General features: G+C 42.6%; 1 protein-coding gene and 1 long non-coding RNA gene across 2 annotated transcripts in view; one reads left to right on the forward strand and one right to left on the reverse strand.

Annotated features, from left to right (window-relative positions):
• LOC145716341 (uncharacterized) overlaps positions 1-1857 on the reverse strand; it is an 11357-nt gene extending 9500 nt beyond the window's left edge. Inside the window, exon 1 of the long non-coding RNA XR_014138969.1 lies at positions 1676-1857. This is a non-coding gene — a long non-coding RNA (uncharacterized LOC145716341). The remainder of the gene's footprint in view (positions 1-1675) is intronic.
• A 228-nt stretch (positions 1858-2085) lies between these two features.
• On the forward strand, positions 2086-25055 carry IFNAR1 (interferon alpha and beta receptor subunit 1). The gene is made up of 11 exons (XM_006749206.3): positions 2086-2259; positions 5551-5674; positions 9751-9929; positions 12030-12187; positions 12301-12439; positions 14014-14128; positions 16601-16800; positions 16905-17062; positions 19334-19484; positions 20371-20516; positions 21704-25055. The coding sequence occupies exons 1-11, from the start codon at positions 2187-2189 to the stop codon at positions 21941-21943; spliced, it is 1683 nt and encodes a 560-aa protein (XP_006749269.1). The 5' UTR covers positions 2086-2186; the 3' UTR covers positions 21944-25055.
• The last annotated feature ends 2449 nt before the right edge of the window (positions 25056-27504 follow it).

Here is a 27504-nt window from a genome sequence, read left to right on the forward strand (position 1 = left end):
AAGCAGGGATGGAAAATTACCATTTCACAACCACCAAAGTGGACTGTTTCGGGCAGGGATCATTAATGGATGCTAATTCTGGATGTAAAAGTTTGATAAAGAGCAGGGTAATTTACAAGATCTCGGGGTATCTCTCCACAGATTAGCTGCAAGGGGAAAAATAGTAACTATACAGTGGAGAAATTGGATAACACCTTGAGTTAGCAACTGGGTAACACTAGCATGTTATGTGGCAACACTGAAAAAATGAACCATAAAATCCTTTAAAACTGCTTTTATTATGAGCAAATGAAAATAAAAAAATATATAGACATACACTATATATAACTCTTGCATTTTAAAATACATTTGGATTATTTCCATATGGATTTAATTTTGTTGCCAAAAAAACTCTGTGTATCTGTAAAAAACAAACTAGCTTCCCATGGTGGGGTGTTGGGGATGGGGAGACTGCCAACATTTTTAAATATTTCAAATGGAAAGTTTCAGTCCATGAAACATTTTGGGCCCATTGTTCTAAATGCAAAACTGCAATCTATTTTAAGTAGTTTGCAAGAACAACTTTTGGACAGCAGGAAATGAAAATTTTAATTAAAACCTTAAGTCAAAATTGTTGTAAAGTCTTTTAAAATAAGTATGATTTAGTAAGTACAACAAGAAGTTTCCTTTTTCCATTTGGACCCACATATTCTTGTGGGATATTTTTCCATCTATGACATTGTTAAAGCACTGACAAAACTCAAATCAAACCTAAAATTTGTTGAATCACAAAGTAATAAGCCAAGGCTTAAAAAAAAAAAAAATGAGGCCTGGGACGCCTTGGTGGCTCAGTCCGTTAAGGGTCTGACTCTTGATTTTGGCTCAGGTCATGATCTCAGGGTCCTGAGATGGGAGTCCCTCCATTGGGCTCTGCGCTGACCGTGGAGCCTGCTTCAGATTCTCTCTTCCTGGATGTCTGCCCCTTCCCCCACACCCCCCCTTAACACGTGCTCTCACTTTCTAAAAATAAAAAATAAAAATGAGGCCTAACAACTGGTTAGATTTACTAAAAATCCTTTTTCACTTAAAATGGGTGAATTTCATGGTATATAAATTATACCTCAAAGTTGTTTATAAGGCAGAATCCAACTCCATTGTTCTCTATAAATACTCATTTTATCACATAATTGGTAATTAATATTGTTTAGTCGTAATTATCAGCTAAGCATGATTATTTCATCTCTCATCCTTGATATTTTCCGTTTTGCGTATTTTAAGAATATACATAATCTATTACTAAAGCATTTAAATAACGATTTTAATGGTGGACCCAAATTGTTTACTAATAAGGGTAAGCAATCAAAACTGCTTAGAGACCGCTGTTCTGGAGACGATCCCAAGCCCCGACGCTGCCACGACTTTCTCCAGGGGTCCCATGAGCCCCTCGGCCAGGTCGCCCCGAAAACGAGTGCTCGACGCTTCTTGGCTTAACTCTGGCCACTCTTGCCCTTCGCGCACAGCGCTCTGCTCAAAGGAAACGGCCTGGCCCCCTCGGCAGCTTCCTCATTCCTGCCTCCCTTAACCAAGCCGCCCCAACACCGCTTTCCACCGCCTCGGTGTCCGCGACCGGGAGGGGGAGAGCGAGGGCCGACAGCGCCCGACCTCCGCCGCATTCAGAGGGCATGAGTTGGCTAACCACAGCCGCAAGGCCTGAGCCAGGACATGCCGCGTTCCCGTTCGGGTCAAGGCTTCCTGTTAGGCGTAGACTTCCCGTAACCAGAGAGTGGACCGCCCTCGGCGGTCACTGCCGGTAAATACGACGAGCGAGAACAACGGGAGGCACGCCCCAATTCCAAGCGCGCACGCGCGGCCCACCGCTCCTCCCACCGGAGCGCACAAGCGCGCTAGACTCCTAGGGCGGCGCGTGCGCGGAGAGACTGGGCGAGCGCGGAGGGCACGCGCGTGCGCGGAGAGGCGGGGCGAGTACGGAAGGGCGGGGCGAGAGCGGAAGGGCGGAGGCGGGGGGCGGGGGCAGGGCGGAGGCGGGGGGCGGGGGCAGGGCGGAGGCGGGGGGCGGGGGCAGGGCGGAGGCGGAGGCGGGGGGCGGGGGCAGGGCGGCCCTTGGGCCTGGGGTTGCCTCGCGTAGTTAGGTGCTGCGCGAGGTGACCGAGGATGTGACTTCCTTGGCCGGCGGTGACCCGCGGACGATGCTCGCCCTCCTGGGCGCGACGACCCTGGTGCTGGTCGCTGCGGTGCGATGGATGTTGCCCGCAGCCGCAGGTGAGAGACGAGGGGGCCCGGCGCAGGTCCGGGGGGGGCGAGAGGCTGGGCTGTGGGGGCGTTGGAAGCCTTGGCCCCGGGAGGCGGGTGGAAGGGGCTGGCGCGTTGTCCCGGAGACCTCTGCTTGTCCGGGGTCACAGCGCTCAGATTGAAAATCGGGAGGAAGTGGTGTTCCAAGGATCCTTGCACGCCTCTTGCTTGGGGGCCCGCGTACCGGTCCCCGAGCGGGACACGCCCTCTCCGCCGGCTCTGTGGGCTTCCACCGCCGCGGCGCTGGGTGAGCGAGAGCCTTCCTGTCGACTTTGTTTCTCTTCGAAAAATCGGGGAGCCGGGCTGGACCCTTAAGTAATAAACAAGGCTTTAGCGGCGAATTGTGTTGCTGTTCCTGAAACATTGTCTCAGTTTAGGGAAGCAGTTATTCAGCCCCACGTGGGAGGGGGGATAAGGATTGCAAGAATTTCGCTGCCCTCGGGATTCGGACAGTCTAATAAAAAGTAATAATAAATGAAAAATACGCAACCAAAATAGAGAGGCTGCGACCACGAGGCTAGTTTGCTGCCTTTATTAATACTTAACTGGGACGCATCAGGAGAATGGCAACTATTATAAGGTTGACTTCGGAGTGAGGAAGGGTACCCAAAGAGAAGGAGGGACTAGCACCGAAGGGCAGGAATCCAAGGGGTCAGTGAGGCCGCTTAGTAGGTTCAAAATCCTTAAACTGTTTGCTTAGAAAACCATACCCCCATATGGTACAATGGTATCCTATTTCTCAAACTCTTCCATGAATATAGTATATATAGAATATGGGTACTATGGTCCTGGTATGACCCGTGGTCATTTCTTTGAAGTCTTTTGTTTTTGAAATTTTTGTATTCAGCTCATTGTGCTTTGATGTAAAAAGAACTTCCCCAGAATTTTCGCATAAAAGTAGCATTCCAAGAGGATGTACCTTAAGATCCTTATTTTAATCTAAATTAGGGGAGGGCTGCTAAAATAAACTATACACAGCTAGCATTTATTGTACTCTTAGCTATGTGTCAGGCAATTCTCTAGGTGTTTTAAAGGTATAAACTCATTTAGGTTTCAGTAGAAAGCTACACACTATTATCCTCTTTTTACAGAAGAGCAAACTGAGACACTGAGTAGCTTGCCTCAGGCCCTGCAGCTAGCCAGTGGCTGAATGGGAAATTAAACCCTGGGAATCAGCGGCAGAGCCCTGGGCTTAAGAGTAGTCTGTTTTCCTAAAGGTTAAACAATTTAAATTCTCAGTTATCCATTGATATTTGTTAAGTGCCTAGTTACCTTTCAATTAACTAATGTACTTTTTTCCTCAAAGGAACGGTAAAATGTTCAAAACTAAATTAAATGTTAACCCAAACTAGAGATCCTAATGTTGCTGTCTTTCCAAGTCATAAAAATATTCATACTTTTAAACCTAGTAAATGTAGTCCTGGGACCCTAGCTTAAGAAAATTATCCGAAATGTGGGAGGAAATTTATGTTTATATGGACGTATATATTTGGATTTATGTCAGACTTAAAAAGGTAGTAAATCGTTTCTGATCATCCATTAGGAATGTGAAAGGTTGGAAGCAACCAATTGTGTAAGTAGAAGTAGGGGATTAAGTGGCCATTTATAGATCTTACATGCTACAAAAGTGAAATAGACTGTTTTCAAAAGGATATTGCTAATACGAATAGAGCGAAATCTGTGAAATTGAAAATGCTTATTTTCTCTGAGACTTCATCGCAAAGGAGAATACTTTCCTTATTCCACTCCTCTAAACGTAATTTTCATCCCATTTGTTGTGATTTTATAGATTGTATGCAGCCAAAGGGGAGTGACTGGGTTTACAGGAATCAACAAAAGATCTGATAGCATTTGTAGTCTCTGGTCTAGACTAGTCTAATTCCACTAACTCGGGACCTTCTCCCTGTCTCAAACTTGAGCTGAGTATTGGAATATTTGGGTAATCACAGAGGAAGAAAAACACAGGTTGGAGGGACCAAAAGGGAAAAATAAGAAGAGAGGACATCCAACTCAGGGAAGATTCCTCCTAGATGTGTAAGAAATAATAGATCTCTAGACAGAAGTCCTTAAAAATAAACAGATGGGTTCAGGCTTGATATGAACACCTTTCTGAGTTCCTGTAGGGCTTGGCTGACATGATAAACATTCATAGCTCTGTCTCTTGATTTTTGTCATGTGAATATTTGGTTTCTGTAACTAAGCTGTTAACTTTGAAATCACAGCTGTTCCATTCTCTGTCAGAATAGATGAAGCATAAATATAGGATGTGAAACCAAACTGAGGCCATTAAACAGTTGAACCTTGTATCCTTTACATGTCTTCTAAGATCACAGAAAGTTTTTATACAGAGACTATTTTTTCTTTTCTTTTCTTTTCTTTTTTTTTAATCTTAATTGCTAAAAAATGCCAGCTGTCATCTGAGCTTTCAGCAAGTTGTAATCTTTTTGCTGGTGGACGGTCTTTTTTTTTTTTCTCCTCATCATGATGAGTGTAGTCTTTAATCCCCTTTACCCATTTCCCCCATCTCCCCCTACCCCTCTGGTGACCGTCAGTTTGACTGACAGTTAAGAGTCTGTTTCTTGGTTTGCCTTTCTCTTTTTTTTTCCTTTGCTCATTTGTTTTCTTTCTTAAATTCCACATATAAGTAAGATCATATGGCATTTGTCTTTCTCTGACTGACTTATTTCACTTAGCATGATACTTTCCAGTTCCATCCATGTTGTTGCAAATGGCAAGATTTCATTCTTTTTTATGGCTGAATAATATTCCTCTGTGTGTGTGTGTGTGTGTGCGTGTGTGTGTATCACATCTTCTTTATCCATTCATCAGTCAGTGGACACTTGGGCTGCTTCCATATCTTGGCTATTGTAAATAATGCTGCTATAAACATAGGGGGTGCATGTATCCCTTTGAATTAGTATTTTTGTATTTTTTGGGTAAAGAGACTTTCAATTAAAAGATCAATGCTGATTTTCTTTATTTTTTCCAGCTTTACTGAGATATATATGACATATAAGGCTTACTTTTTATGGATTAAAAAACCTCGACCTTTTTCTAGCTCTCTCAAATGCAGAGATTAAATAAATAATTAGCCTCCCTGTGCTGAGAGCAATGATTAGGTTTTTTTAGATTTCTGTATATACTTTGTTATATTTGAATGTATTCATTCTTTAATCAGTGACGTGAAAGGAAGAATAACATTTTTAAGACTATCTACAGCGTATATGTAACTGTCTTCTTTCTTGTTGCCTTGATTTCTAGGAGGAACAAATCTAAAATCTCCTCAAAATGTAGAGGTCTACATCGTTGATGATACCTTTATCCTGAGGTGGAACAGGAGCGATCCGTCTGTCAAGAATGTGACTTTTTCAGCAGATTATCAAACGTATGCAACTCTATTGATTGATTTACAAGAATCACCTGAATAAGTTTGAAAATTGTAACCCCATCATTTATTTCTCAGATTTGAGAACCAATTGGTTTTCCATCTTTTAGAGAAATTTTATGTCTACGTAATATTTATAACTTCATATCTACAAATAGAGACTTAGTCCAATTCGTCTTGGGGTGTTGCAGCAAAAGAGTTTTGGGGGATGAAGATGGCAGACAGCTTCTGTAGACCACAGCCATACCTTCTCTCTTCTAGATGCGTCACCTTCTTTGAGTATATCCCTAGCCCTAACTTTCTACCTCATAGCTGCCAAGAGGATGGGCAGGTGGGGAGTTGCAGAAGAAAGATTCTGGAAGGAACGTAGCTCAGGGAGTACAGCACTTTGCTTTGGGTGTCAGGGTCCTGTGTGCTAACTATGATCCCTGTCTAAGAAAGAGTGGCTGGTAATTGGCCAGTGAAGAAACAGGGTGTAGGACCCCCAGAACCAGGATCTCCCCACTTCAACCACAACCAGCACTCAGTTCTCCAGTTGATTGTTAATAGAGCTGTGAGATTCATTTACTCATTTACTCATTACTCATTTTCTGTGAGATTCATTTACTTTAGTCATTCACGCGTGTGCGCGTGTGTATGTATGTGTACGAATATGTGTGCACATACACAAACTTGTATACATACATCGATGGTTTTTCTTGGAATAATCATTTAAGAATTTTTATTTCTAGAGATTTTCTTTAAATCGAACTTTGAGTTTTGTCCATTTAGTTCTTTGCTTTAGTTCAAAATTTTCTTAATAAATAACTATTTCAGGTATAACAAAGATTGTTTCAGATACTCGTATTTCAAGTTACCCTTTTAGGAGCGCCTGGGTAGCTTAGTTGGTTGGGTGTCTGCCTTCCGCTCAGGTCATGATCCTGGAGTCCTGGGATCGAGCCCCGTGTGGGGCTCCCTGCTCAGTGGGGAGTCTGCTTTTCCCTCTCCCTCTGTGCCCCCCCACCCCAGCTCTTGTTTTCTCTCTCTCTCTCTCTCACATTCTCTCTCTCTATCTCAAATAAATAAATAAATTTTTTTTTAAAAAATAAAGTTACCCTTTTAGCAAAGAAGATAGACAGTGCCCTCATATTGTTCCTTCACACATTCTGTCACTGATACTAAATTCTCCAGTCCATAATAGTCTGCCTTTCATCCTTTCATTCTGACTTTAGCATCAAATGCATTGTTTCAATATGTTCTCGTCCTGCTCTGTTCTACTAGCTTTATAAATAATTGCCTTATAAAGATATGCCAGACTACAAGTTTAGGGAGAGAGTACAGCGACAGTGTAGTGTGGTATGGACTTGAGCCAGGCTGCTTGGGTGCAAAGCCATCCCATGCTATGTATTCTATCGCTGTTTTCTTTCCTGTGAAGTGGTGATAAAAACTAATATATATATATTATATACCATACCATATATAACTTATCATCCAAACCAAAACAGTTTCGAGAGTTAAAAGGGGCAGTTAATTTTAGATAAGCTGGAACAACAAGCTTAAACCAGGACCACCCCAGGCAAACTGGGATGGGACTCTCCCGCCCCCCTCCTACCGTAATAAGGTGTCTAACTTAGAAGGTTGTAGAAGTATAGAACAATGTTTGTTTAAGATTTTATTTATTTATTTGAAAGAGAGAGAGAAGCAGACTCCTTGCTGAGCAGGGAGCCCTACATGGGGCTGGATCCCAGGACCCTGAGATCATGACCTGAGCCGAAGGCACTTAACCCACGGAGCCACCCAGGCACCCCGAAGTATAGAACAATTTTATGTAAAGTGCTCAGTGGATGAAGGAAATGATTAATGGAAGTGTAGTTAATAGCAAAAGCAAACAAGTATTTTTTTAATTAAAAAAAAATTTTTTTGAGACCGAGAGAAAGTGTGAGTGGGGGGAGGGCAGAGGGAGCGGGAGGAAGAGAGAGAGAGAGAGAATATCTCAAGCAGGCTCCATACCCCAGCGCGGAGCCAGACAAGGGACTCGATCTCAGGACCCTGAGATCATGACCTGAGCCAAAATCAAGAGTCGGACGCTTAACCCACTGAGCCACCCAGACACCCCTTAATATAGTGTTTCTCTGAATGTAGGACAGATGCCACTGGTGATAAATGATACACAGACACATAAATAAGCCATTAGGATTCCAGTGTCTGTAGAACACATGCTAAGACATCAGTATTTGTGACCTATATCCAAATTTTATTCTGATGTATGTAGTGTTTAGTATTCATTCTTCCATTCAATAAAGATTGGGTACCTTTTATGCTAAACACTCTTCTGGGTACTTAGAATGTATCAGTGAATAGGAAAGACCAAGATGGCATGTTTCTTATATTATGGCATGGGTTTTATGAAACGGATTTTATATCGGTTACATCATCGTTCTCAAATCGTGTTCTGTTCTGATCTAAATACTTCATATGATAAAGTTGGGTTTGATTGGTGGTGGTTTTTTTTTTTAAGATAATATAAAAACAGCTACCACTGCAGTTTCGAGTGTGCTTCTGCACCTCCTAGAACAGGAAAGATAGAGGGGAAGAGAGAGAGTGGGTTGGAACCATGTCAGGGCTTAGTTTTACAATTTGTATAAGGTTTTCTGTTTATAATAAGAGTTTCTGGATTTTTTAACATAGAGTCTGATGTGGAGGAGTTTCTCAGGGTATCATTAAATGCCAACTCTAGCCTCACAGCTCAGAGAAGTAGAAAGGGAAACTAGCCAGGAATGTAGCTTCCCATATGCCAGTGTATATTTTTGGTAATTTTTTCAAATGTTTCCTTTTTTTGTTTTGTTTTTAATTAATACATATGTATTTTTTGTTTCAGAGGTACAGTCCTTTTTGAAAAATGAGATGGACTTATATTTGGGTCAACACAGAAATGATGTGGCTAGATCATCCCTGGAGTCTGTTATCTTAAAGCATTTTTAAAATGAAGTCTACAATATTATCCCTCCCTCCTCCTCCCCCTTCCCCTCCGAAAAGCAGCTCGTGCTAGAAATTATGAATCAGTCTTTTTTTTTTTTTTTAAAGATTTTATTTATTTATTTGAGAGAAAGAAAGCACATGAGAGGGGGGAGGGTCAGAGGGAGAAGCAGACTCCCCGCCGGGCAGGGAGCCCCATGCGGGACTCGATCCTGGGACTCCAGGATCATGACCTGGGCCAAAGGCAGTGGCTTAACCAACTGAGCCACCCAGGCGCCCCAATTATGAATCAGTCTTGACAGAAATGCCTTCTCAGAGGAGAGTTTCTCTGACTGGTTTAAGGTAGACAGGGCTTCACGTGGGCAAAAAATTTCGAGACCTAACAAGTTTGTTGTCTCTCACCTTCCCGTCAGCCTCCTGGGTAGGCTGGAGTCACATGTGGCAGGATGTCCTTTCTTGATTTCTTCATGTGTTTGAAGAATCGAATATCCATCAGTTCTACTTTTTAATGGACTGAACGAGGAGTTTGTCAGTTTATATTAACATTTTAAGTTTTGTTTCTAGTGATGTAGTAGGAAGAATTACTGCAGCCAGCAAGCAGAAGGGGCCGTTTGGTTTTGACGAGGGCAGAGGAAATTCTCCAACCCTGCTGATTCTGAGATCTTTCTCTGGTCTGGTAAAACTAGTCCAAGAAGTTTAGAAGGGAATCATCAGATCCAGTCACCAAGTTTTCAGTAAGGAAAAGATCCAGAAATACAGAGTAGTTGGCCCAAAGTCACACAACTATTTTTAACAAACCTGAGACTAAGTCCACTCTTTGTACCTTCTAGGTTATTTCTTTCTCTGCTTCTTTGAAATCCTAATGCAGCCTGTCACAAAATTACAGAACTGTATCCAAAAATGAACCTTCGGAATGACTCCATTTTCTAAATAATAACTTGGTGTATATGTGCTGGACACAAGGGCCACGTTGCAACTAAAATGTTAACAGGTTAACTCAAATAGAATAACTACCTAGCCTAGCTTTGTAATAGTTTCTCTTTTTAGTAAACAAACCGTGTTGGACAGTCTTTTGTAGTTATACATTTGCTTATTCGTGCATCTCCTGTTTTGTCTTAAAGACTTAAAAATGATACTTGGGTAAAATTGCCTGGCTGTCAGTCTATCGCCAGTACCAAATGCAACTTTTCTTCAGTCAAGCTCAATGTTTATGAAGAAATTAAATTGCGGATAAGAGCAGAGGAGGACAGCAACACTTCTCCGTGGCATTATGTTGATTCATTCACCCTATTTGAAAAAGGTAAGAAGTTGCCAGCCGAATTACAGGATATTCCTCATGAACTATTCCGATCACAGCTCACTTCCCAAGCCCATTCATGTGCATGGTGTAAAATCTCCCGTTTAAAGAAAAAGGGGGGGCGGGGGGCCTGGGTGGCTCAGTTGGTTAAGTGACTGCCTTTGGCTCAGGTCATGATCTCTGATCTCATGATCTCTGGGATCAAGTCCCACATTGGGTTCCTTGCTCAGCAGGGAGCCTGCTTCTCCCTCTCCCTCTACCTGCTACTCCATCTGCTTGTGCGCTCTTTCTCTCTGTCATATAAATAAATAAAAATTCTTTAAGAAAATAAAGCCCAACTGTTTTCATAATAATTCTAAGACATCTGCCCCTTCCTTTTCATTCTGTCTTGAGTATACACTGGAGTTTTTCAGAGGCTGATGGGTGAGAGGGAGACCGACTGACTGACTGACTTGGCAGAAGCAAGCGGGAGATACATCTGTCTTCTTTGTTTAAGCCGGACATTAACAAAATTGGGACAAGATGTGACACAGCTCCACTCTTCTCGCTATGTCTGTTTTGGGAAATGTAGTTCTTTTTTTTAGAACAAATATTTGTTACAGTGCAATGGGTTTACCACTATTATCTGTTCATGAATTAATACTTGAAAATGTTACCAGTTTTAATGTTTAGTATGCTAAATGTTGAAAGACATGATCCCTATAAACAAAAGCTCTTTCAGACCCTCAGTTTCTTTGAGTGTGAAGGGCTCCTGAGACCAGAACAATTGGGAACCCCAGCCCTCTGTCAGAACTCGCGAGAAGAATGATCTCTGTCCCTCTCTGCGCTTCTCTGCGGCCCTGTGCCTTCGAGCTCCGTTCCTCCTCGCTGCACAGAAAACACTCTTGTCAAGGACTCTGGTGACCTCCTCAATGCCCGAGTTCCCAGCTCTCTTCTGGCTCAGTTCCTGGGTAGCACCAGGGTTACCACTTGAAACCCTTCCACTTCTGGATCTCCAGGGCCCCGCTCCCCACCAGCTCTCCTCCTGCCCATCTGTCCCTCCTTTGCCCCTTTTTCCTGGCCCCCCAGACCCATCAGCGCCAGACTGCTGCGGGGCTGGGTTGTCGGACCTCTTCTCTTTCTACACTCGGTCCACTGGGAATCTTACGGCTTTCAATCCTGTGTGCTCTTGAGAAAAGCCCAGACTTACATCTCCAGCCCCACTCCTTCCCCTTACTTTAAACTGTATCACCAACTCTTCTTTCAACAGGCCTCTCTGCGTGCATGTCTAAGTCATCTGGTCAACCGAAGCTCTTGATTTCCCCCTCAAAACCGGCTTGTCTTGCGGTTTTTTCCATCCCTGCTACGGACAGCACCTGTTTTATTTGCTCAGGCCAAGAGTCTTGGAGTCCTCTTTGGCATCAGTTTTCCTCATGCCCTGCATCCAGTCTGTCAATACTTTCTGAATGGTCCATCTTGAGGGTATATCCTGAAGCGGATCCCTTGTCACATCCACCCCTGTGACCAGCAAGGCTGGTCTCTTGAGCTACTGCAGTAGCTTCTTCCTGGCCTCCCTGCTTCCTCGTGCCTGAACTAAGGTGATCTTTCCAAAACGTAAATCACAGCATGGCACTCCTCGGATCTCAGCCCTCCAGCAATGTGCCGAAGCTAACTACAGAGCTCTTCCTTTGTTATCTGGCTTCTAGCTGCTTCTCGGAGCTACTGGAGCCTCCTTATTATCTCTTGAAAATGTGAAGCGCATTCCCACCTTGCCGGAATACTCTTTCCCTAGATAATTTGCCTGACTGACTCCCTCACGTTATTCAGGCCTCAGCTCAAATGTCGCAGGGAGGCTTTTCCTGACTAACTTATCTGAAACAGATCTTGCCACCATCCTCTCTCCCTCTGTGTTATTTCATTTTTCCTCACAGCACACACGACATTGTATGTATTTGTCTATTTGGGGTTTATGGCCATATCCCCCACTAAAATATAAGCGCCGCGAAGGACATTCTCTGTGTTACTATGCCAGGCATATAGGAAGTGCTCAGAATTATTTGCTGAATGAATGTTTCGACCCTGTATTAATGAAGTTATATAGTAAATGTGTTCATTTTTTTACAGCTCAAATTGGTCCCCCAAAAGTACATTTAGAAGCTGAAGATAAGGCAATAATAATAAACATCTCCCCACCTGGAACAAAAGATCATGGCATGTGGGCTCTGGATAGCTCAAGCTTCACCTACAGCTTAGATATCTGGAAAAACTCTTCAAGTGGAGAAGTAAGCATTCTTCTTACCTTTGTTCAAAGTGAGAGAAAAAGGACATGAATTTGTCCTAAAGTTTGACCTTATATTTTTTTAAAGAGCAGACTTCTGTTTTTCTTTTATTATAGAGAAGGACTAAAACTGTTTACCCCAGAGATAAAATTTATAAACTCTCACCAGAGACCACTTATTGCTTAAAAGTTAAAGCAAGACTTCTGCCGAGAAAAACTGGTGTCTATAGTCCCGTGTATTGTATAAAGACCACAGGTAAGGAGAAAGTTATGCTTTAGATTCAGTAACTTTATATACAGATGGGCACTCTATTAATTCTGGCAGTTTTCCTCTTGGTTGCTGAAGTTTATATATCTTAGTAGATATTAAAACAAAAATATTAGCATTTACATAAGCAAAAAAAAAAAAGTCACAGTAATTGGGATTTTTGTCTCAAGTAAGCAGTAATGAAAGTTCTGTCTAAAAGTCTAAGTATTTTCTAATGACAAAAACTACTTTTATTTGCTCAGAATCCACAAAAGGGGGAAAGCAGTTGCTAGAGGAACAGTTAGTCTTCCGAAAAGTACACCTTTATAAAAAGTGTCAAATGTTAAAATGTGAAAGCATCCTGATAAATTTTGTCAGTGACCTCTTGCCAATAATTAAGGTCAGAGGTTAGGAGCTTAGATTTGTTTGTTATTTTAATCATAAATTTAATATGCTTTGTTTTTAAAATTAAACATACAGGAGAATTTATTTATTTATTTATTTATTTATTTTTTAAAGATTTTATTTATTTATTTGAGACAGAGAGAATGAGAGAGAGAGAGAGCACATGAGAGGGGGGAGGGTCAGAGGGAGAAGCAGGCTCCCTGCCGAGCAGAGAGCCCGATGCGGGACTCGATCCAGGGACTCCAGGATCATGACCTGAGCCGAAGGCAGTCGCTTAACCAACTGAGTCACCCAGGCGCCCTACAGGAGAATTTAAAGTAAAGTTTTCCTCTCCTGCCTCCTTATTCCCAGTACCATTTACCAACAGTTAGCCCTGCTGGTAGTTTGTGCATATTCTTTCCTGCTTCTGTCAGGGCTTATTATAAGCATACACACAGATGTGTATATAGTTTCTTAGTTTTGGTATTTGAATTTAAAAAATAGGATCCTGCCAGATCGATCTTACAACTTGCTTGTTTAACCTACTACATTGAGGATCTCTTTGTATGTTGGCATATACAGATCTATCACGTTCTTTTTTTTTTTTTTAAGATTTTATTTATTTGAGAGAAGAGAGGACACGAGCAGGTCGGGGGGTGGCAGGGAGAGAGGGAGAAGCAGACTCCCCGCTGAGTGGGAGCCCGATGCGGGGCTTGATCCCAGGACCCTGAGCCAAAGTCAGACGCTTAACAGACTGAGCCATCTGGGTGCCCCATCACGTTCTTTTAAATCGCTGCATATTATCACATTGTGTGAATGTACACCATTTGTAACTCACTTAGCTGTTACCCCCTGATAACATGTAAGCCTTTTTCTTTTCTTGCCCATGCTGTTAAGAAGAATTCTTAACCATGGGGGTGCCTGGGTGTCTCAGTCAGTTAAGCGTCTGCCTTCAGCTCAGGTCATGATACCCGGGGGTCCTGGGATCGAGCCCCACATCGGACTCCCTGCTCAGGGGGAAGTCTGCTTCTCCTTGTCCCTCTGCCCCTCCACCCCACTCGTGCTTATTCTCTCTTGCTCTCTCTCAAATGATAAATAAATAATCTTTAAAAATAAATAGAACTAAAAAAAAAATCTTACCATGTCTTATCTCACTAAAGTAACAATGTATGCTTTTCTGTGTATTCTTTGTCTTCTAGTTGAAAATAAACTGCCTCCACCAGAAAATATTCAAGTTGATGCTAAAAATCACATCTATGTTCTTAAATGGGATTATACATATGAAAATGTGACTTTTCAAGCTCAGTGGCTCCAGTAAGTTCTATTCCATGAGTTTCCTTTTGCCCAGTTTATTATGGTTCCTTTCACTCCACTTCAGCCCCCTACAGCTCCAGGCACAAAGGCTGACTGCTTGAGGTGATTATTTAATTCTGGTCCCTGCTCTGCTGTTAACGAACTGGGTGACACTGAGCTAATCCCTTAATTTCTTTTGGCCTTGGTTTCTTCATTTGTTATCATAGGGGCATATTTAATAATATCTCATGTACTTACTGGCTCTTTTTCTTTTTTTTTCAAGAGTGCTTCTCGTTGCATGTCTTATTTCCCCAATCTAGACTACTTGACACATGACCCTGAGCTTTTCTTCAGGACTCACTTTTTCCATGAGTCCTTGGAATGATCTCAGTCCAGTCTGTCTTACTCATTTCAAGTTAGCCTTCCCATTTTCTTGACAATGTCAGTGGTTTTGACAGATTTTTTAGTGATCACTTCAGTGGGAAATGAAGAAAGCTGGACAGAACTGTGGATAATGTCTCAGCCCCGCAGAAGTGGCTGAGAACTGCCTGTAGTTCATGTTGGCTGGAAAGTTGTAGGGGATAAAGAGGCAAATCCAGTGGAAGGAGGAGCGGGTTGTGGGGAGGAAGGGGGTGGGCAAGAAAGCTATATTGAGGAATAGAGGGACCAGAGGCAAGGAGAGCAAGGGCAGGAAAGGAAGAGTGAGAGGAGGAAGAGAAACAGGAAGTGAACTGAGGGTGAAGGGAAATGGGGACTGCACTGGTGGACTCTCTCTGTCCTTCCATGTTAGTTGCGCAATGGAAACGCATTCCCGTGCCTGCATGCCCATAGACCCTGACTGACCTGGAACTTCACTCTCAGAAGTATGCTCTAAGTACTAACGCCACAGACTAGAGAGGAGTAGGGGTTTTCTGGTGGCGGTTCTCGAAGTTTTGTGGGTACTCAGCACACCGTGCAAAGTACCAAAGGGATGGTAAAGGTACAGCAATACAACACGTGGTTCCTAGAATCCAAAGCAGGTAGCTGAGGTGGCATAGTGAGGTGTGGTTTGGGGGTGAGGAGTGCTCTGCAAATTATAAGGGTGACAGAAATTGAAAATGTAAAGGTGGATGGGGCCGGAGAGACCGAAGAAGCCATGTGGAGGGAGATGAGATGTGAACAAGGCCTTCATTGGTGAATCATATATTTTAAAATTGGACACGAGAGGGCGTGTTAGGCAGAGCTACAGCACAAGGGAAGCTCAGGCTACAAAGAGATTGAAAATTAGGTTAAGGTCGGGGGTGGGGGTGTTATTGCTCTGTAACAAATTACCGCAAATTTAATAACAGCTTGAAGAGTGCTGTTACCTCCCAGTGACTTCCAGTCGGGGGACCAGGCTTGGCTTAGCTGGTCCCTCTGCTCAGGGTGTCACAAGGACTCTTGGGGGCCATCTTGGAATTTTTCCTACCACATGGGAGAAGCCCCACCTTGAGAACGGTTGAACATTTGGGCGCGGGAGAACAATGAGAGAGAAAATTGAATACATGGGCTGGGTTGAGATCAGGCATTTGGGTGCCATTTAGAATTTTGCATTGAGGGGTGGGTAACATGAGGTCTGTATGCAAGGAGGGTGAAGATTGCCACATTGTATGTGGACAGAGACACCAAAGACGGGAGAACCAGTTAGGGAGGCTGTTGTAGTTCCAGGCCTGAACTGAGTTGCTTTGAGCTGTTGGTTACTGAGTAATTTACTTGACGTCTCCAGGCTCAGTTAAGTGTCCATATTCTGTGTAGACTTGCTCTTACCACACTGTGGCGTGTATCTCCATTTTAACACTTACCCATCGGTGTCTGGGTAATATGTTTCACAGCTGGCTTTCCAGAAGGAAAAAAAAGCCTTATTCGTAGCGCTTGCCAGTTTTCATGATATAAATACACCTACTCTGGTCCCTTTCAACATGATGTCACTGAACATGGCATTAGGGAGAAATGCACAGGAGGACCCCGTTAAAGAGTATTTCCACCACAGAGATACGATAGACATAGATAGTTTTGAGCATAGATAATAAAATGTAATAAAATAATTAGGACAAAATGAGTTTCGATGTAACTTGTCGCCTGTGCTTCTGACCTGCCAGCTATAAATTAAAAAAAAAAAAGAGTTTTGAGTATTTTTATTTTTAATGCAGTTTGTTTATTTGTAAGTTTATGTAATTTAATTTATAGTAATGGCTTTTAATAACTGGCTCGCAGCATTCCAGAAAATTCAGCGGTGGTTCTTGTGTGCTGGCTCTGGTCAGCTCTGGTACAGTAATGCTCTGTCATACCCCAGAGCAAGGGCTCTGGTTCTCTTTGTGTTGTATGTGTGTCTCTTGCATTGTATTGTGAGCTTCCTGAGGGTGGAGACTGTTTCCCTCTGTAACCCTAACCCCTAACTGTGTCTAGCATATTCTAAGTATTTCATAAATATTTATTGAATTACTATGTTTGTAATATTTTTTTTTGTCTTAAAAGTGCCTATTTAAAAAAGATTCCTGGGGACAATTCAGGTAAATGGAAACAAATACCAAACTGTGAAAATGTCCAAACTACACAGTGTGTCTTTCCCAAAAATACTTTCCGAAAAGGAATTTACCTTATCCGTGTTCGAGCATCGGATGGAAATACCACATCTGTTTGGTCTGATGAAAAAAAATTTGATACTCAATTACAAAGTAAGTCAGTAGTTTTTTCTTCAGATTGTGCTTCTCTGATTTGGTACAGAGTCTTAATATTGTTTTTCCAAGTTGAACATTGTACCTGTGCATTTTTTTCCTAGTTACCCTGTTTCCTCCAGTCATTATCATGAAATCCATTAACGATGTTTCCCTGCGGGTCTATATCAGCGCTCCAGAAGAGTCTGAAAGCAAGCCTGTGAACCATCATTACCCACTAATTTATGAAATTGTATTTTGGGAAAACACTTCAAATGCTGAGGTAAAAGAAAAAAAAAAAAAAAAAACTATGTGATGTTAATCTATAATGTAGGGTTGTAACTAGGATTTTGGGGAAACAAAGTTTGAAGTTAAAATTTTAGGGAAATTTTTAAGCATTAAGACTGTGATGACAACATGAAGAATATTAGCATCTCTCCCTGTTTTACGGCGTAGTTATGGATCACCTGCATCTGGGCATCCAGGTGTGTTGCTAACATTCAGATCCCTGCACCTCTTACTACTCAAATCAGAATCTCTTGGGTGGAACTTGGAAATTTGCGCTTTTAACATGATTCCTGGGTATTTATCTAAACCAGAGTTTCTCGACACTGGCGACATTCAGACTGGATAATTCTTTGCTGTGGGAGCTGTCTTGTGTATTATAGGATGCTTAGCAGCCTCTCTGGCTGATGGCCAGTGCACTGCCTCCCAGTGGGGACAACCAAAAAACCTCCAGACTTTGCCAGCTATGCCCTGGGGGCAGGGTACCTCCGAGGGGGCAAAATCTCAGATGGTCCAGTGGTTTGTGGCACTCCGAGAGGAAAGCATGCCTCCAGAGTTCAGCTTTGCCGCACAAAATCCTGTTCCTTACTATTCAATTTCATGGCAGAGGAAGGATTTGAAAACAGTCCTCTGAAAAGGCTTCTTGGCAGGGGGAGTCATGAAAAAGAGTCAAGAAACACGGGTTTAAACACTAAAATTAGAAAACCACGGACAAAAGCAGTACACAACATCGGATAATGCACATGATTCTAGATCCCTTTAGCCTGTGGAATTACAATCAAGGAATCAACCTTGAAAAATCTTGTGTAGTTGGGTGGATAAATTCTGTAACCTGACTTTATTTTCTGTTGGAAATCTAAGAAAATTATAATGACTTGGCTACTTTCCTTTTAACTATCTGAACACCCTGTAACCAAAGCATAATTTAGCCCATTGAGAATTACAGTCAGTTCTCAGTTGTCCTTTACATCAGGAAAAAACCTGTGTTTGTGTCTCAAGCCACCAAATTGTGTATTTTAGGCAGGGTGCTTTACCTCTCTGAGGTTTTGTTTCCTCTTCTCTAAAGTGGTGGTAGTCATAGTAACTCCATTTTTTTTTAAAGGATGTTTATGAGGTTAAAATGAGGTAACATAAGAGGAGTGCCTGGCTGGCTCAGTCAGTAGAACGTGCAGCTCTTGATCTCAGGGTTGTGAGTTCAGGCCCCACCACGTTGGATCTGTAGAGATTACTTAACAATTTAAAAAAAAAAAAAAATCTTAAAATGTGGTAATATATGAAAACACTTAGCACATCGCTTGACAGATCATAGAGATTAAATAATACCAGTTGCCATCGTATCCTGTCAGTAATTACAATCATAATAGCAACTTGTATTTATTGAAAGCTTATTATGCATCAGGTGCTGTGGTAATTTACATGAATTGTCTCGGTCATTCTTCAAAACAGTCCTGCCAGACTGCCTGATTAAATCATTCGGCAGACACTTGGGATGGAGTAGCTCTTATTGCTTCCCTGATGCCGGGCTTCAAACAGTACAGTGTGGGTGGTTGTGATGTGAGGACGGTTTGGCTTGGCTCTTGGGCTTCTCTCGTTTGCCAAGAGGAAAGCATGCTGCCCTTGGTTTGGGTCCAAGGAGGATGAGGGACCTGGGGAGGACCCACGGCCTCGGTACGGGCTCCTTGGCCGGTCAGGACACGTGTGAGTGAGAAAAATAAATGGGTTTTGAGCCACAGGATGTTTTGTTATATGATGTGACATTGCATGATGTTATTTTGTTGTCATTATTTTGTGATTTGTTACACGATATTATTGTGGTGATAGCTGACTACTGCAGGGAAGAGCAGTAATTGTCCTCATTTTACGGATCTGGAAATAGGGCCGAGAGAAAAGAAACAACTTGCCTAAGGCCACATAGCTATAAGCGATAACCCTAATACAGGCAATTTAAGGCCAGAGCCCCCGCTCCTAAATATTCTGCCACCGAGCAGAGGAAATACAACGGCAATTAAACCAAATCAACAGGTACTTATAAATTAGAGTTGTCTTAGGAATATGTCATAATTCCTTTTTGGAAGCAGCATTTTTAAGTTTGACTTGGGTCGTAATGTGTTGTCCAAAACAAATGTATATTTCTTAAACATACACCAACTAAGTGGTTAGGAGAGGCCAGTCTTAGACTGAATATTTAGAGAATTTAGGAAATTGACATTCCCTATCTGATTTCATAAGGTGACTAAATTTTATCAATGATCTACTTATTTTCTTACAGAGAAAAATTCGAGAGAATAGAACGGATTTTACTTTTCCTAAATTAAAACCACTGACTGTATACTGTATCAAAGCCAGAGTGCTCATTCAGGAAGAAAAGTGGAATAAAAGCAGTGTTTTTAGCGATATTGTGTGTGAGAAAACAAAACCAGGTCAGAATCTTCCATTATATCTCTTTTTTTTTTTAATGTAACTGGACTTTAAAAAAATAATTCAAATTCACTGGAAATTATAAAATATTTCCTTCTTACTACAAAAGCATAAAGAGAATACTTTCTTCATGAGCTATATGAATCCAAAGTAGACCTTCAGGCTAAGTCCTTTGGTTTTAGAAAATATTTTTAATGCGCAGTTCAGTGTTTTGAATATTATATTTCATTCAATACGCACATAATTAAATTGCCTTTAATAATTACTCTTTTAACATTTAATAAGGCTATTTTAGGTGGTTTTGGGGTTTTTTCTTTACATAATTCTTAACATAATTATCATGTGGGAATCACTTCATTAGTTCAATTGTGAATTTTGTTCTGTGGGAATGGTTAAGTCCCATTGTGTATTTTACAGTTTGCCGTGTTGACTTGCAGATGCTGATTAGTCACGGAATGGTTTTAATTATGCTAGCTCTGTATCAGGAAGTGCTAGAGAACACTTCGCACGCTGGTGGCTAAATGACAGCATTGCATCCTTCACCTTGCCAGGCCACTCTCTAAGTGGAAATGCATTGCCTAAAAAGAGGGGGTGGGAGGCATGCCTGGCTGGCTCAGTCAGTAAAGCGTGTGACTCTTGATCTCGGGGTCATGAGTTCCAGCCCCACCTTGGGCATGGAGCCTACTTATAAATAGATAAAGGAAACGCATTGCCTACAGCTGTTGTATGCCCCATGTTACCAGAAATATTTCTAAGGGTATATCATTTCATAGATTTTTATATTTCCTTTCACATAGCTACATTTCATCCACCTAAACTGTCAGCATTGTGAACATATTTGTGTGTCAAGATCTATGTTGAAGCTTAACATCACTTACTTATTTTTAGGAAATACTTCCAAAACCTGGCTCATAGCTGGAGTTTGTGCTGCATTGTTTTCCATCCCGGTTGTCATCTATGTCATGAAACTTCTCTTTAGATGTATCAGTTATGTGTTCTTTCCATCAAGTAAACCTCCTTCCACTATAGATGAGGTATGTGACTTTTCTTTGTCAATGGGTGGATTTTTCTTAAAACGAATGGGAAATATATTTGATTTCCACAGAATATATGCATTTTCTTGATATCCAGAAAATATACAGACTGGGATATTTTCTTCACTTTCAGTAAATTGGCTTTAGAAACAGTCATTTAATATCATATAACATGGGATTGTAAGGTTTGTCCTTAATCTCATATTTTTCTTCAGTTTGGCTACCTTGGCATTTGTTTTATCATTGAAAAGCTGGCTATTCACCCAAAGCCTACAGCATCCTCATCAGGGCATCCTGTGGATGACATCACAGAAAATAAATATGAGTCTCCTTTCGGGACACCTCACAGGCTCCTGTTTGGCCCCCCTCTGTGAGGTTGGCATATCTAATGAAAACACTAAATGACAAAGACCTAAACCCAGGACCTAGCCTGGGGGTGGTGTGTCCACCTAGGGCAGGGGTTCAGGTTGCCTGCCTTGGGAGTATCGCTTGGAGCTCCGGCTTTGGAGCTAGCGAGACCCGAACATGAACTGTCGATCAGCTACAGTATGTTTGCATATGTTAACTCTGTGAAGTTAAGCAGGTCACTTAAGAGAACGTGAGCAGGGGCGCCTGGGTGGCTCAGTCGTCAAGCATCTGCCTTCAGCTCAGGTCATGATCCTGGGGTCCTGGGATCGAGCTCCGCATCGGGCTCCCTGCTCCACGGGAAGCCTGCTTCTCCCTCTCCCATTCCCCCTGCTTGTGTTCCCTCTCTCTCCGTGTCTCTCTCTGTCAAATAAATAAATAAAATCTTAAAAAAATAATTTCTTTAAAAAGGAGAGAGAGAGAGAACTTGAGCAAATGCCGTTATGCTATAAAGTTTCAAAAGAAACTCTCCATAGTCCCAGTGCGCACCCCTTTCCTTCACTCTCCCGCGCTCACCAGCCCCCTGTGCCCCATCTTGGGTCCTCTTCATGTACCTGCCCCAAGGCAGTGCCAAGAGGCACGGGACCTCACTAGTGAGGGGCTTATTCTAAACGTTAGATGGCAGTCGATAGCTCCTAGCTGGTTTTTAATATGTTTATTAATATAAACCATTACCACTGGTTTTCTCGGTAGTGGATGTAAGAAACTGAAGCCGTTGGAACTAAAAACTGTCATTATTTTAAACAATCTGTTCCTGTTCTTCCCCCCTTTTTTTAAATTAGTATTTCTCTGAGCAACCGCTCCGGAATCTCCTCCTTCTCACTTCCGAGGAACAAACGGAAAGATGTTTTATAATTGAAAACACAAACACTATCACGGCAGTAGAAGAAACTAACCAAACCGATGGAGAGCACAAAAAATATAATTCCCAAACCAGTCAAGATTCGGGAAACTATTCTAATGAAGATGAAAGCAGTGGAAGCAAATTCAGCGAAGAATTCCTGCACCAGGAAACCGAGTGACCAGAAGCGAGCTCTAGAACACTCGGGAGTCCTGTGGGAGCCGCGCTCGAAGCCTGGGTTCTCGCTTCGCCCTGTAACTATGCAGAGGATCCCGGCTTGTTGGGGAGGGAAAACGTCTTGGGTCACTGGTCTGAAAATGCAGGCAAGTACTTGTCCGTGGGACAGAAGTTCTCTCTATTCTTTTCTGTGCGCAGACCCTTGAAAGACCTGTCACTGGACCTGCCTGATGAAATGAGTGAAATCCAGAAAATGTTCTCTGTGTCTCTGATGACATCTCAAGTGCTGTGCTAACAGCCATGTGACGAAGCACAGGGTCACTGTGTTCCTATCGGCTGACACCGTCACCGAGAGCCTGTGGCTGTCCGTGTCGCCGACTCGTCCTCCATTCTCAGTGTTACAGTTCAGGATTTTTCAGGAGGTATTTAGACACTTTGGACACCGAAGTGTAGAAAGAAATTTCTCGAGAAAAGCCGGATACCATTACCACTGGTTCTCTGTAAAATAGCTTACCCTAGAAAACGTCTGCAGGTGCCAGAAATGTGATCCTTACAATTTTCAGGGGAACCCTGTCCACGTGTCCCCAAAACCTTGGCTCCTACATCACAGTCACCTCTCCCTTCTGTGGTTTAGGATTCAAGCCAGGTCATCTTTTCCTATACATTAATACTTCCTAACTCCCAACCTAATCCCCAACCTAGTAGAACAGTAGCTTCTGATTCGAATTTGCAGTCAGTGAAGTGATAGAGAAAGGGACAACTGTCTAATCAGAGAAGTTATTATGATATTTTAAGATAAGGGAGTATGTAGAGGTTAGTCACAGTGTATGCAGGAAGCCTTGGGACCAGAAAATGCTCCTGATAGAACAGACAGAGTAAGAAGTAGAATCATTCAGTAGGAGAAAAGCAGGTGACTTCCGTGAAAAATAAGAGTAATGCGTCTAATCAGCTTTTAATTATTAAATTAACTGTGGGGTTGCTCATCTGTGTCTTGGTTTTTGTTGTTTTTTTGTTTTTCCTTTCTCAGTTTTATTGAGATATAATTGGCATATAACTTATCCGTGTCATGTTTTGAACCGGGCCAGCTTCTCTGTCCCATGTGGGACATGCAGGTGTCCCTTCTCCGCTTACACACACTCAAGAAAGTGAACGCTTACTATCAACGGAAGGAAGAAAGTGTAACTGGGGGGAAAACCTCATTTTAAGAATTATATCATGTTTTTCAATGGCCACCTGGAGTGCATTCCTAAATTAGTCATGGAGACCCTTCATAGGAAGGAAGTCTAGGAATTTTGGTGGCCTCCCAAGGGAAGGGAGATGCAGCAACACAGCGCGCTGGGACGTACGTAACCTAAGGCCAGTATTATTGCTGTCGTCGTCCCTGCTGACGCCCCAGGTTCATCTGTGGGGAAGAAAAGGTGGAAGGCAGCCGCTCTGAGGTGGCTCCTCCTGGCATAACCACAGCTCCACGGAGCACACCGTGCGCTTTCCTGGACCCACAGCCCCGGCTTCCAGCAGAGGGTAGCGGGGATCGGGGAGGCCCCAGGGAGACGCAGGTCTCTGCTGGAGAATCCCTGAAGTGACTCAAACACACTCCCCTTTTGATCTTTCTGACCGGAGACATCTAGTTTCAGGCAGATCTTCTGGGTCGGCCCTCTATTTGTAGAGGCCCCGTCTCTGGAAATTTGCTTCTTTACAGAGGAGATTGGGACCGTGTTAGGACCCCTGCACCAGCCCTGGCTCTCGACCCGTGCAGACGGAGTGGTCCCGTCCAGCACCCAGGCCCAGGGAGAAAGTCGCTTTACACGGGATGTACCTCTGTGGGGCGTGGAGGAGGGGAACCTTACTCATTACAATCAGAAGACACCAGTGGAATGGTTAGGTCCCTAGCATGTGGGAGTTTGATGTCCTCAGGTTTGAAGACCCTCTGTGATTTTCAGTGAACAAGCGTCTCGACAGCAGTGAACAAAAACCCCTCATTTTTGCCTTGTCTTCTAGACATGAAAATGCAGTTCCTTTCCATTCTTCATGATGGTCTACATGTACATGTAGCATAATCAGGAGGTGCTTCCTTGTAAGGTATGGTAAGTGTTCTTTCTGAAGAATAGTTTACTTGGGAACATCCTGTACTCGGGAGCACCAGGAAACTGCCTCAGAAATACAATGTTGATAGTTCTTGGCCAGGCTGAATATAATCAATTACATTTGTATCATTACAGCCAGAAATCCCTTGTATAGGTGAATATACATGTAAATAGTGACATGGGTGTGTAAACACATGTGTGTTTATATCTACCCTTGCCCTCACATATGTGGGTCATTCCATTAGGATAGCCGTAAAGGACTTACTTACTAGTATAGATTCTAATTCGAAAATTAGAAACGCTGCTCAGAGCTATGAACTTTAGAATCTGACCAGAAATTTACAACCTATAAAGTTATTTTTTAAATATGATTTAGGGTTTGTATCTTTTCCCCCAACCTGCGACCTTTAAAAAGCAGCCCCAGATTGCTCTTAAAAATTCTGTGGGGCGCCTGGGTGGCTCAGCTGGTTAAGCGTCTGCCTTCGGCTCAGGTCATGATCCCAGGGTCCTGGGATCGAGTTCCGCATCGGGCTCTCTGCTCCTTGGGAGCCTGCTTCTCCCTCTGCCCCTCTCTCTCTATGTCTCTCATGAATAAATAAATAAAAATCTTTAAAAAAAAAAAAAACAAAAACGAATTCTGTGTACAGAAACCTTCCTTCCTTCCTTCCTCTCCTTCCTGTGACTACTTGTCATGTTATGTATTTGTTTTTTGTCTGGTATATGTCTGCCCCCACGAGACTGGAAGCTCTCTGAGCACAAGGACCTTCTTTTATTCATGGCCATATCCCCAGCATCTACAGCAGTGCAGGGCCTCGCTCATGGAGGTTGCGTGGAAAGTAATTATCAATGTGTGAAATCCACAATTTGAACCAAATGGGTGCTTCTGACCGTGTTCGTATGTTGGTTGAGTTGCGGAAGGACATAATAACCAATGTGTTCAGTGTTTCTATGCAGTCAACTTGTATTTGTGTTTTTGTCTTAAACCCTATTGCTGTGAACAATTTTATATAATAAACACCGGGGCCAAAAGTCTTTGATTTTGTTGTTGTGCTTAGACTGGATAAACTTTCATGTACAAAAGTCACTACAACTGATGCTTTTACAAGATACTCCCAGCAGAGCGGGCAGATGCCTGGGCCAAACGTTGCGACGTCCTGCGTTGAGTATCCCAAAGGCACCACCACAGCCGTCCTGTCCCACGGATCCTGGACAGGGAGCTCATTCGCTTGCTCTTTGCCTTTTCACAACCTCAACTTAAAACTTGGGTGGAGCACAACCTTGATAAAACAGTCTTGCATACTCTGCTTTTCTGAACTAAACTGCCTGCCTTTTGCAAATCTCTCGTTTCAGAACGAACTCAGAAATCTCTTAGGACACTCCCCAATCCCACATGTAAATTGATCTCTCCTGCCATCTGGACACATTTTTTTTTTTTTAAGATTTATTTATTTATGGGGCGCCTGGGTGGCTCAGTTGTTAAGCATCTGCCTTTGGTTCATGTCATGATCCCAGGGTCCTGGGATCAAGCCCCACATCGGGTTCCCTGCTCAGTGGGGAGCCTGCTGCTCCCTCTCCCACTCCCCCTGCTTGTGTTCCCTCTCTCGCTGTGTCTCTCTCTGTCAAATAAAAATTTTTAAAAAAATATTTATTTTAGAGAGAGAGCAGGGGGAGGGGCAGAGGGAGAGGATTCTTCAAGCAGACTCCCCACTGAGCACGGAGCCCGATGTAGGGCTCGATCTCACGACCCATGAGATCATGACCTGAGCCAAAACCAAGTCGGACCCCTCAACCCACTGAGCCACCCAGGCGCCCGTATCTGGAAACATTTATTCTGATGTTGAACACTGTTGATATTCAGGCTGGGGACCCTTCAATAATCTTTTTAATAAGCCTCCTCAAATTTTTTTTCACAAGGAACAAGGAAGTAAATACTAATGAATACATTTCTGATGCCCAAGGACTGCCCTGTTACTTAACAAGTACCAGTAACATCCAGTTTCTTCTCACTGCATTTTTTCTTGGGTTTAGGTGACCACAGAATTCTACGTATGTAGACCACACAAATATATGTGGGCATTTGTGATGGGATATTTATATTGATGGAGGAAAAACAGGAGTATCTTTTCCCTCACCCCAGGGGAAAAAGGCAAGAAGAGAATTTGATGCCTTTCATGCAAAAAATATACCAGTTTCCTACCCTTCATGAGGCCCATCCCACTTGGGACTCACATTCTAGCAGAGGATATCTTGTGGATGAGGTAGTAACTGATGAAGGAGAAAAAAAATTGGCAGAGTAGATAGAAAAAACAGGTTTGGGGAAGAGGGAGAAAATAGATTGTTGCTGTCAGTAGCTGGTTTAAATTAAACTGTCCTTGGGGCACCTGGGTGGCTCAGTCGGTTAAGCATCTGACTCTTGATATCCGCTCAGGTCATGATCTCAGAGTCCTGGGATCAAGCCTTGTGTCAGGCTCCGTGCTGAATGCGGAGTCTGCTTAAGATTCTCTCTCTCTCTCTGCCCCTCCCCCCTCTCTAAAATAATAAATAAATCTTTAAAAAAATTAATTAAACTGTCCTCACGGTGAATCTCACTGCCCCTCACCCCCTGGTCCTCCCCAAAATTTCCTAGCTCCTTCAAGAGAGGAAGGAGCTGAGGGAAAAAAAATGAATGAATGAACGAATGAATGAATGAGAAAAACATTTGCCTGTCAAGTAGAAAGATAGTCCGTTTTCCCAAAGGATTGGAGTTAGTCCTTAAGTATAACAACAAATAGAATAGTCCCAAATCTCATACTGTTTTAACAGTCTGGAATTTTAGTTAGAAAAAGATAAGATTATGACTTTTATAGGATAAAGAGTTAGATCATCCAGTCTGAAATCTTCCTAAAAGACCTCTACCTCTTAAACATGTAGAAGTCATTTTTGTGACCCTCTGTACCCGCACATTCGTCTAGGGTGCAGCCTAAGAGAGATTTTAGAGCAATTTGCCTCGATATAGCCCCTTCTGCTAAATGGCAAGCAAAGACTTTTTTTTTGACTCTGTAGCTCTGTAGGTGTTGCGTAAGTGATTAAGCAGGGCATTGAAGGTACAGACGTTGACTGGGTCCACCACTAGGTGAGGACAAATCACCCTGTTTGGGTTCACAACTTGCTGATATCTTAGATTCTTAAGCGGCTGAGCGTGTCATGAGGAAACAGGAAGAGGACAATGTGCAGCTAAAGACTGCGTATGGTTTCAGTTGCTAGATTTAGCTAATAAAAATAGACCCAGTCAAGTCGGAATTTCAGATAAACAATGAAAAGGTTTTTTTCCCCAAACACGGCATGGGACATACTTATACTAAAAAAGAAAAAGAAAAAAAATTGTTTGGGTTGCATAATGCTTTGAATACTCTGGCATTTTACTTACAGAAAGATTATTACAAGTGTTTTAGTATAATAGTGTATCATTCCCTCTTTGAGCTCTTCTAAATGACTCCTACCA

The sequence above is a fragment of the Leptonychotes weddellii genome, chromosome 1 (genome assembly GCF_054177405.1).
Source record: "Leptonychotes weddellii isolate Sample4059 chromosome 1, ASM5417740v2, whole genome shotgun sequence".
NCBI classification, from domain to species: domain Eukaryota; kingdom Metazoa; phylum Chordata; class Mammalia; order Carnivora; family Phocidae; genus Leptonychotes; species Leptonychotes weddellii.

Bases quoted from the DNA above. Each gene is read 5' to 3' on its own strand.
- IFNAR1 (XM_006749206.3), top strand. From the start codon at position 2,187: ATGCTCGCCCTCCTGGGCGCGACGACCCTGGTGCTGGTCGCTGCGGTG. The intron at 19,485-20,370 runs GTCAGAATCTTC...ACTTATTTTTAG, and splicing joins GTGTGAGAAAACAAAACCAG to GAAATACTTCCAAAACCTGG. The intron at 20,517-21,703 runs GTATGTGACTTT...TTTTTAAATTAG, and splicing joins CTCCTTCCACTATAGATGAG to TATTTCTCTGAGCAACCGCT.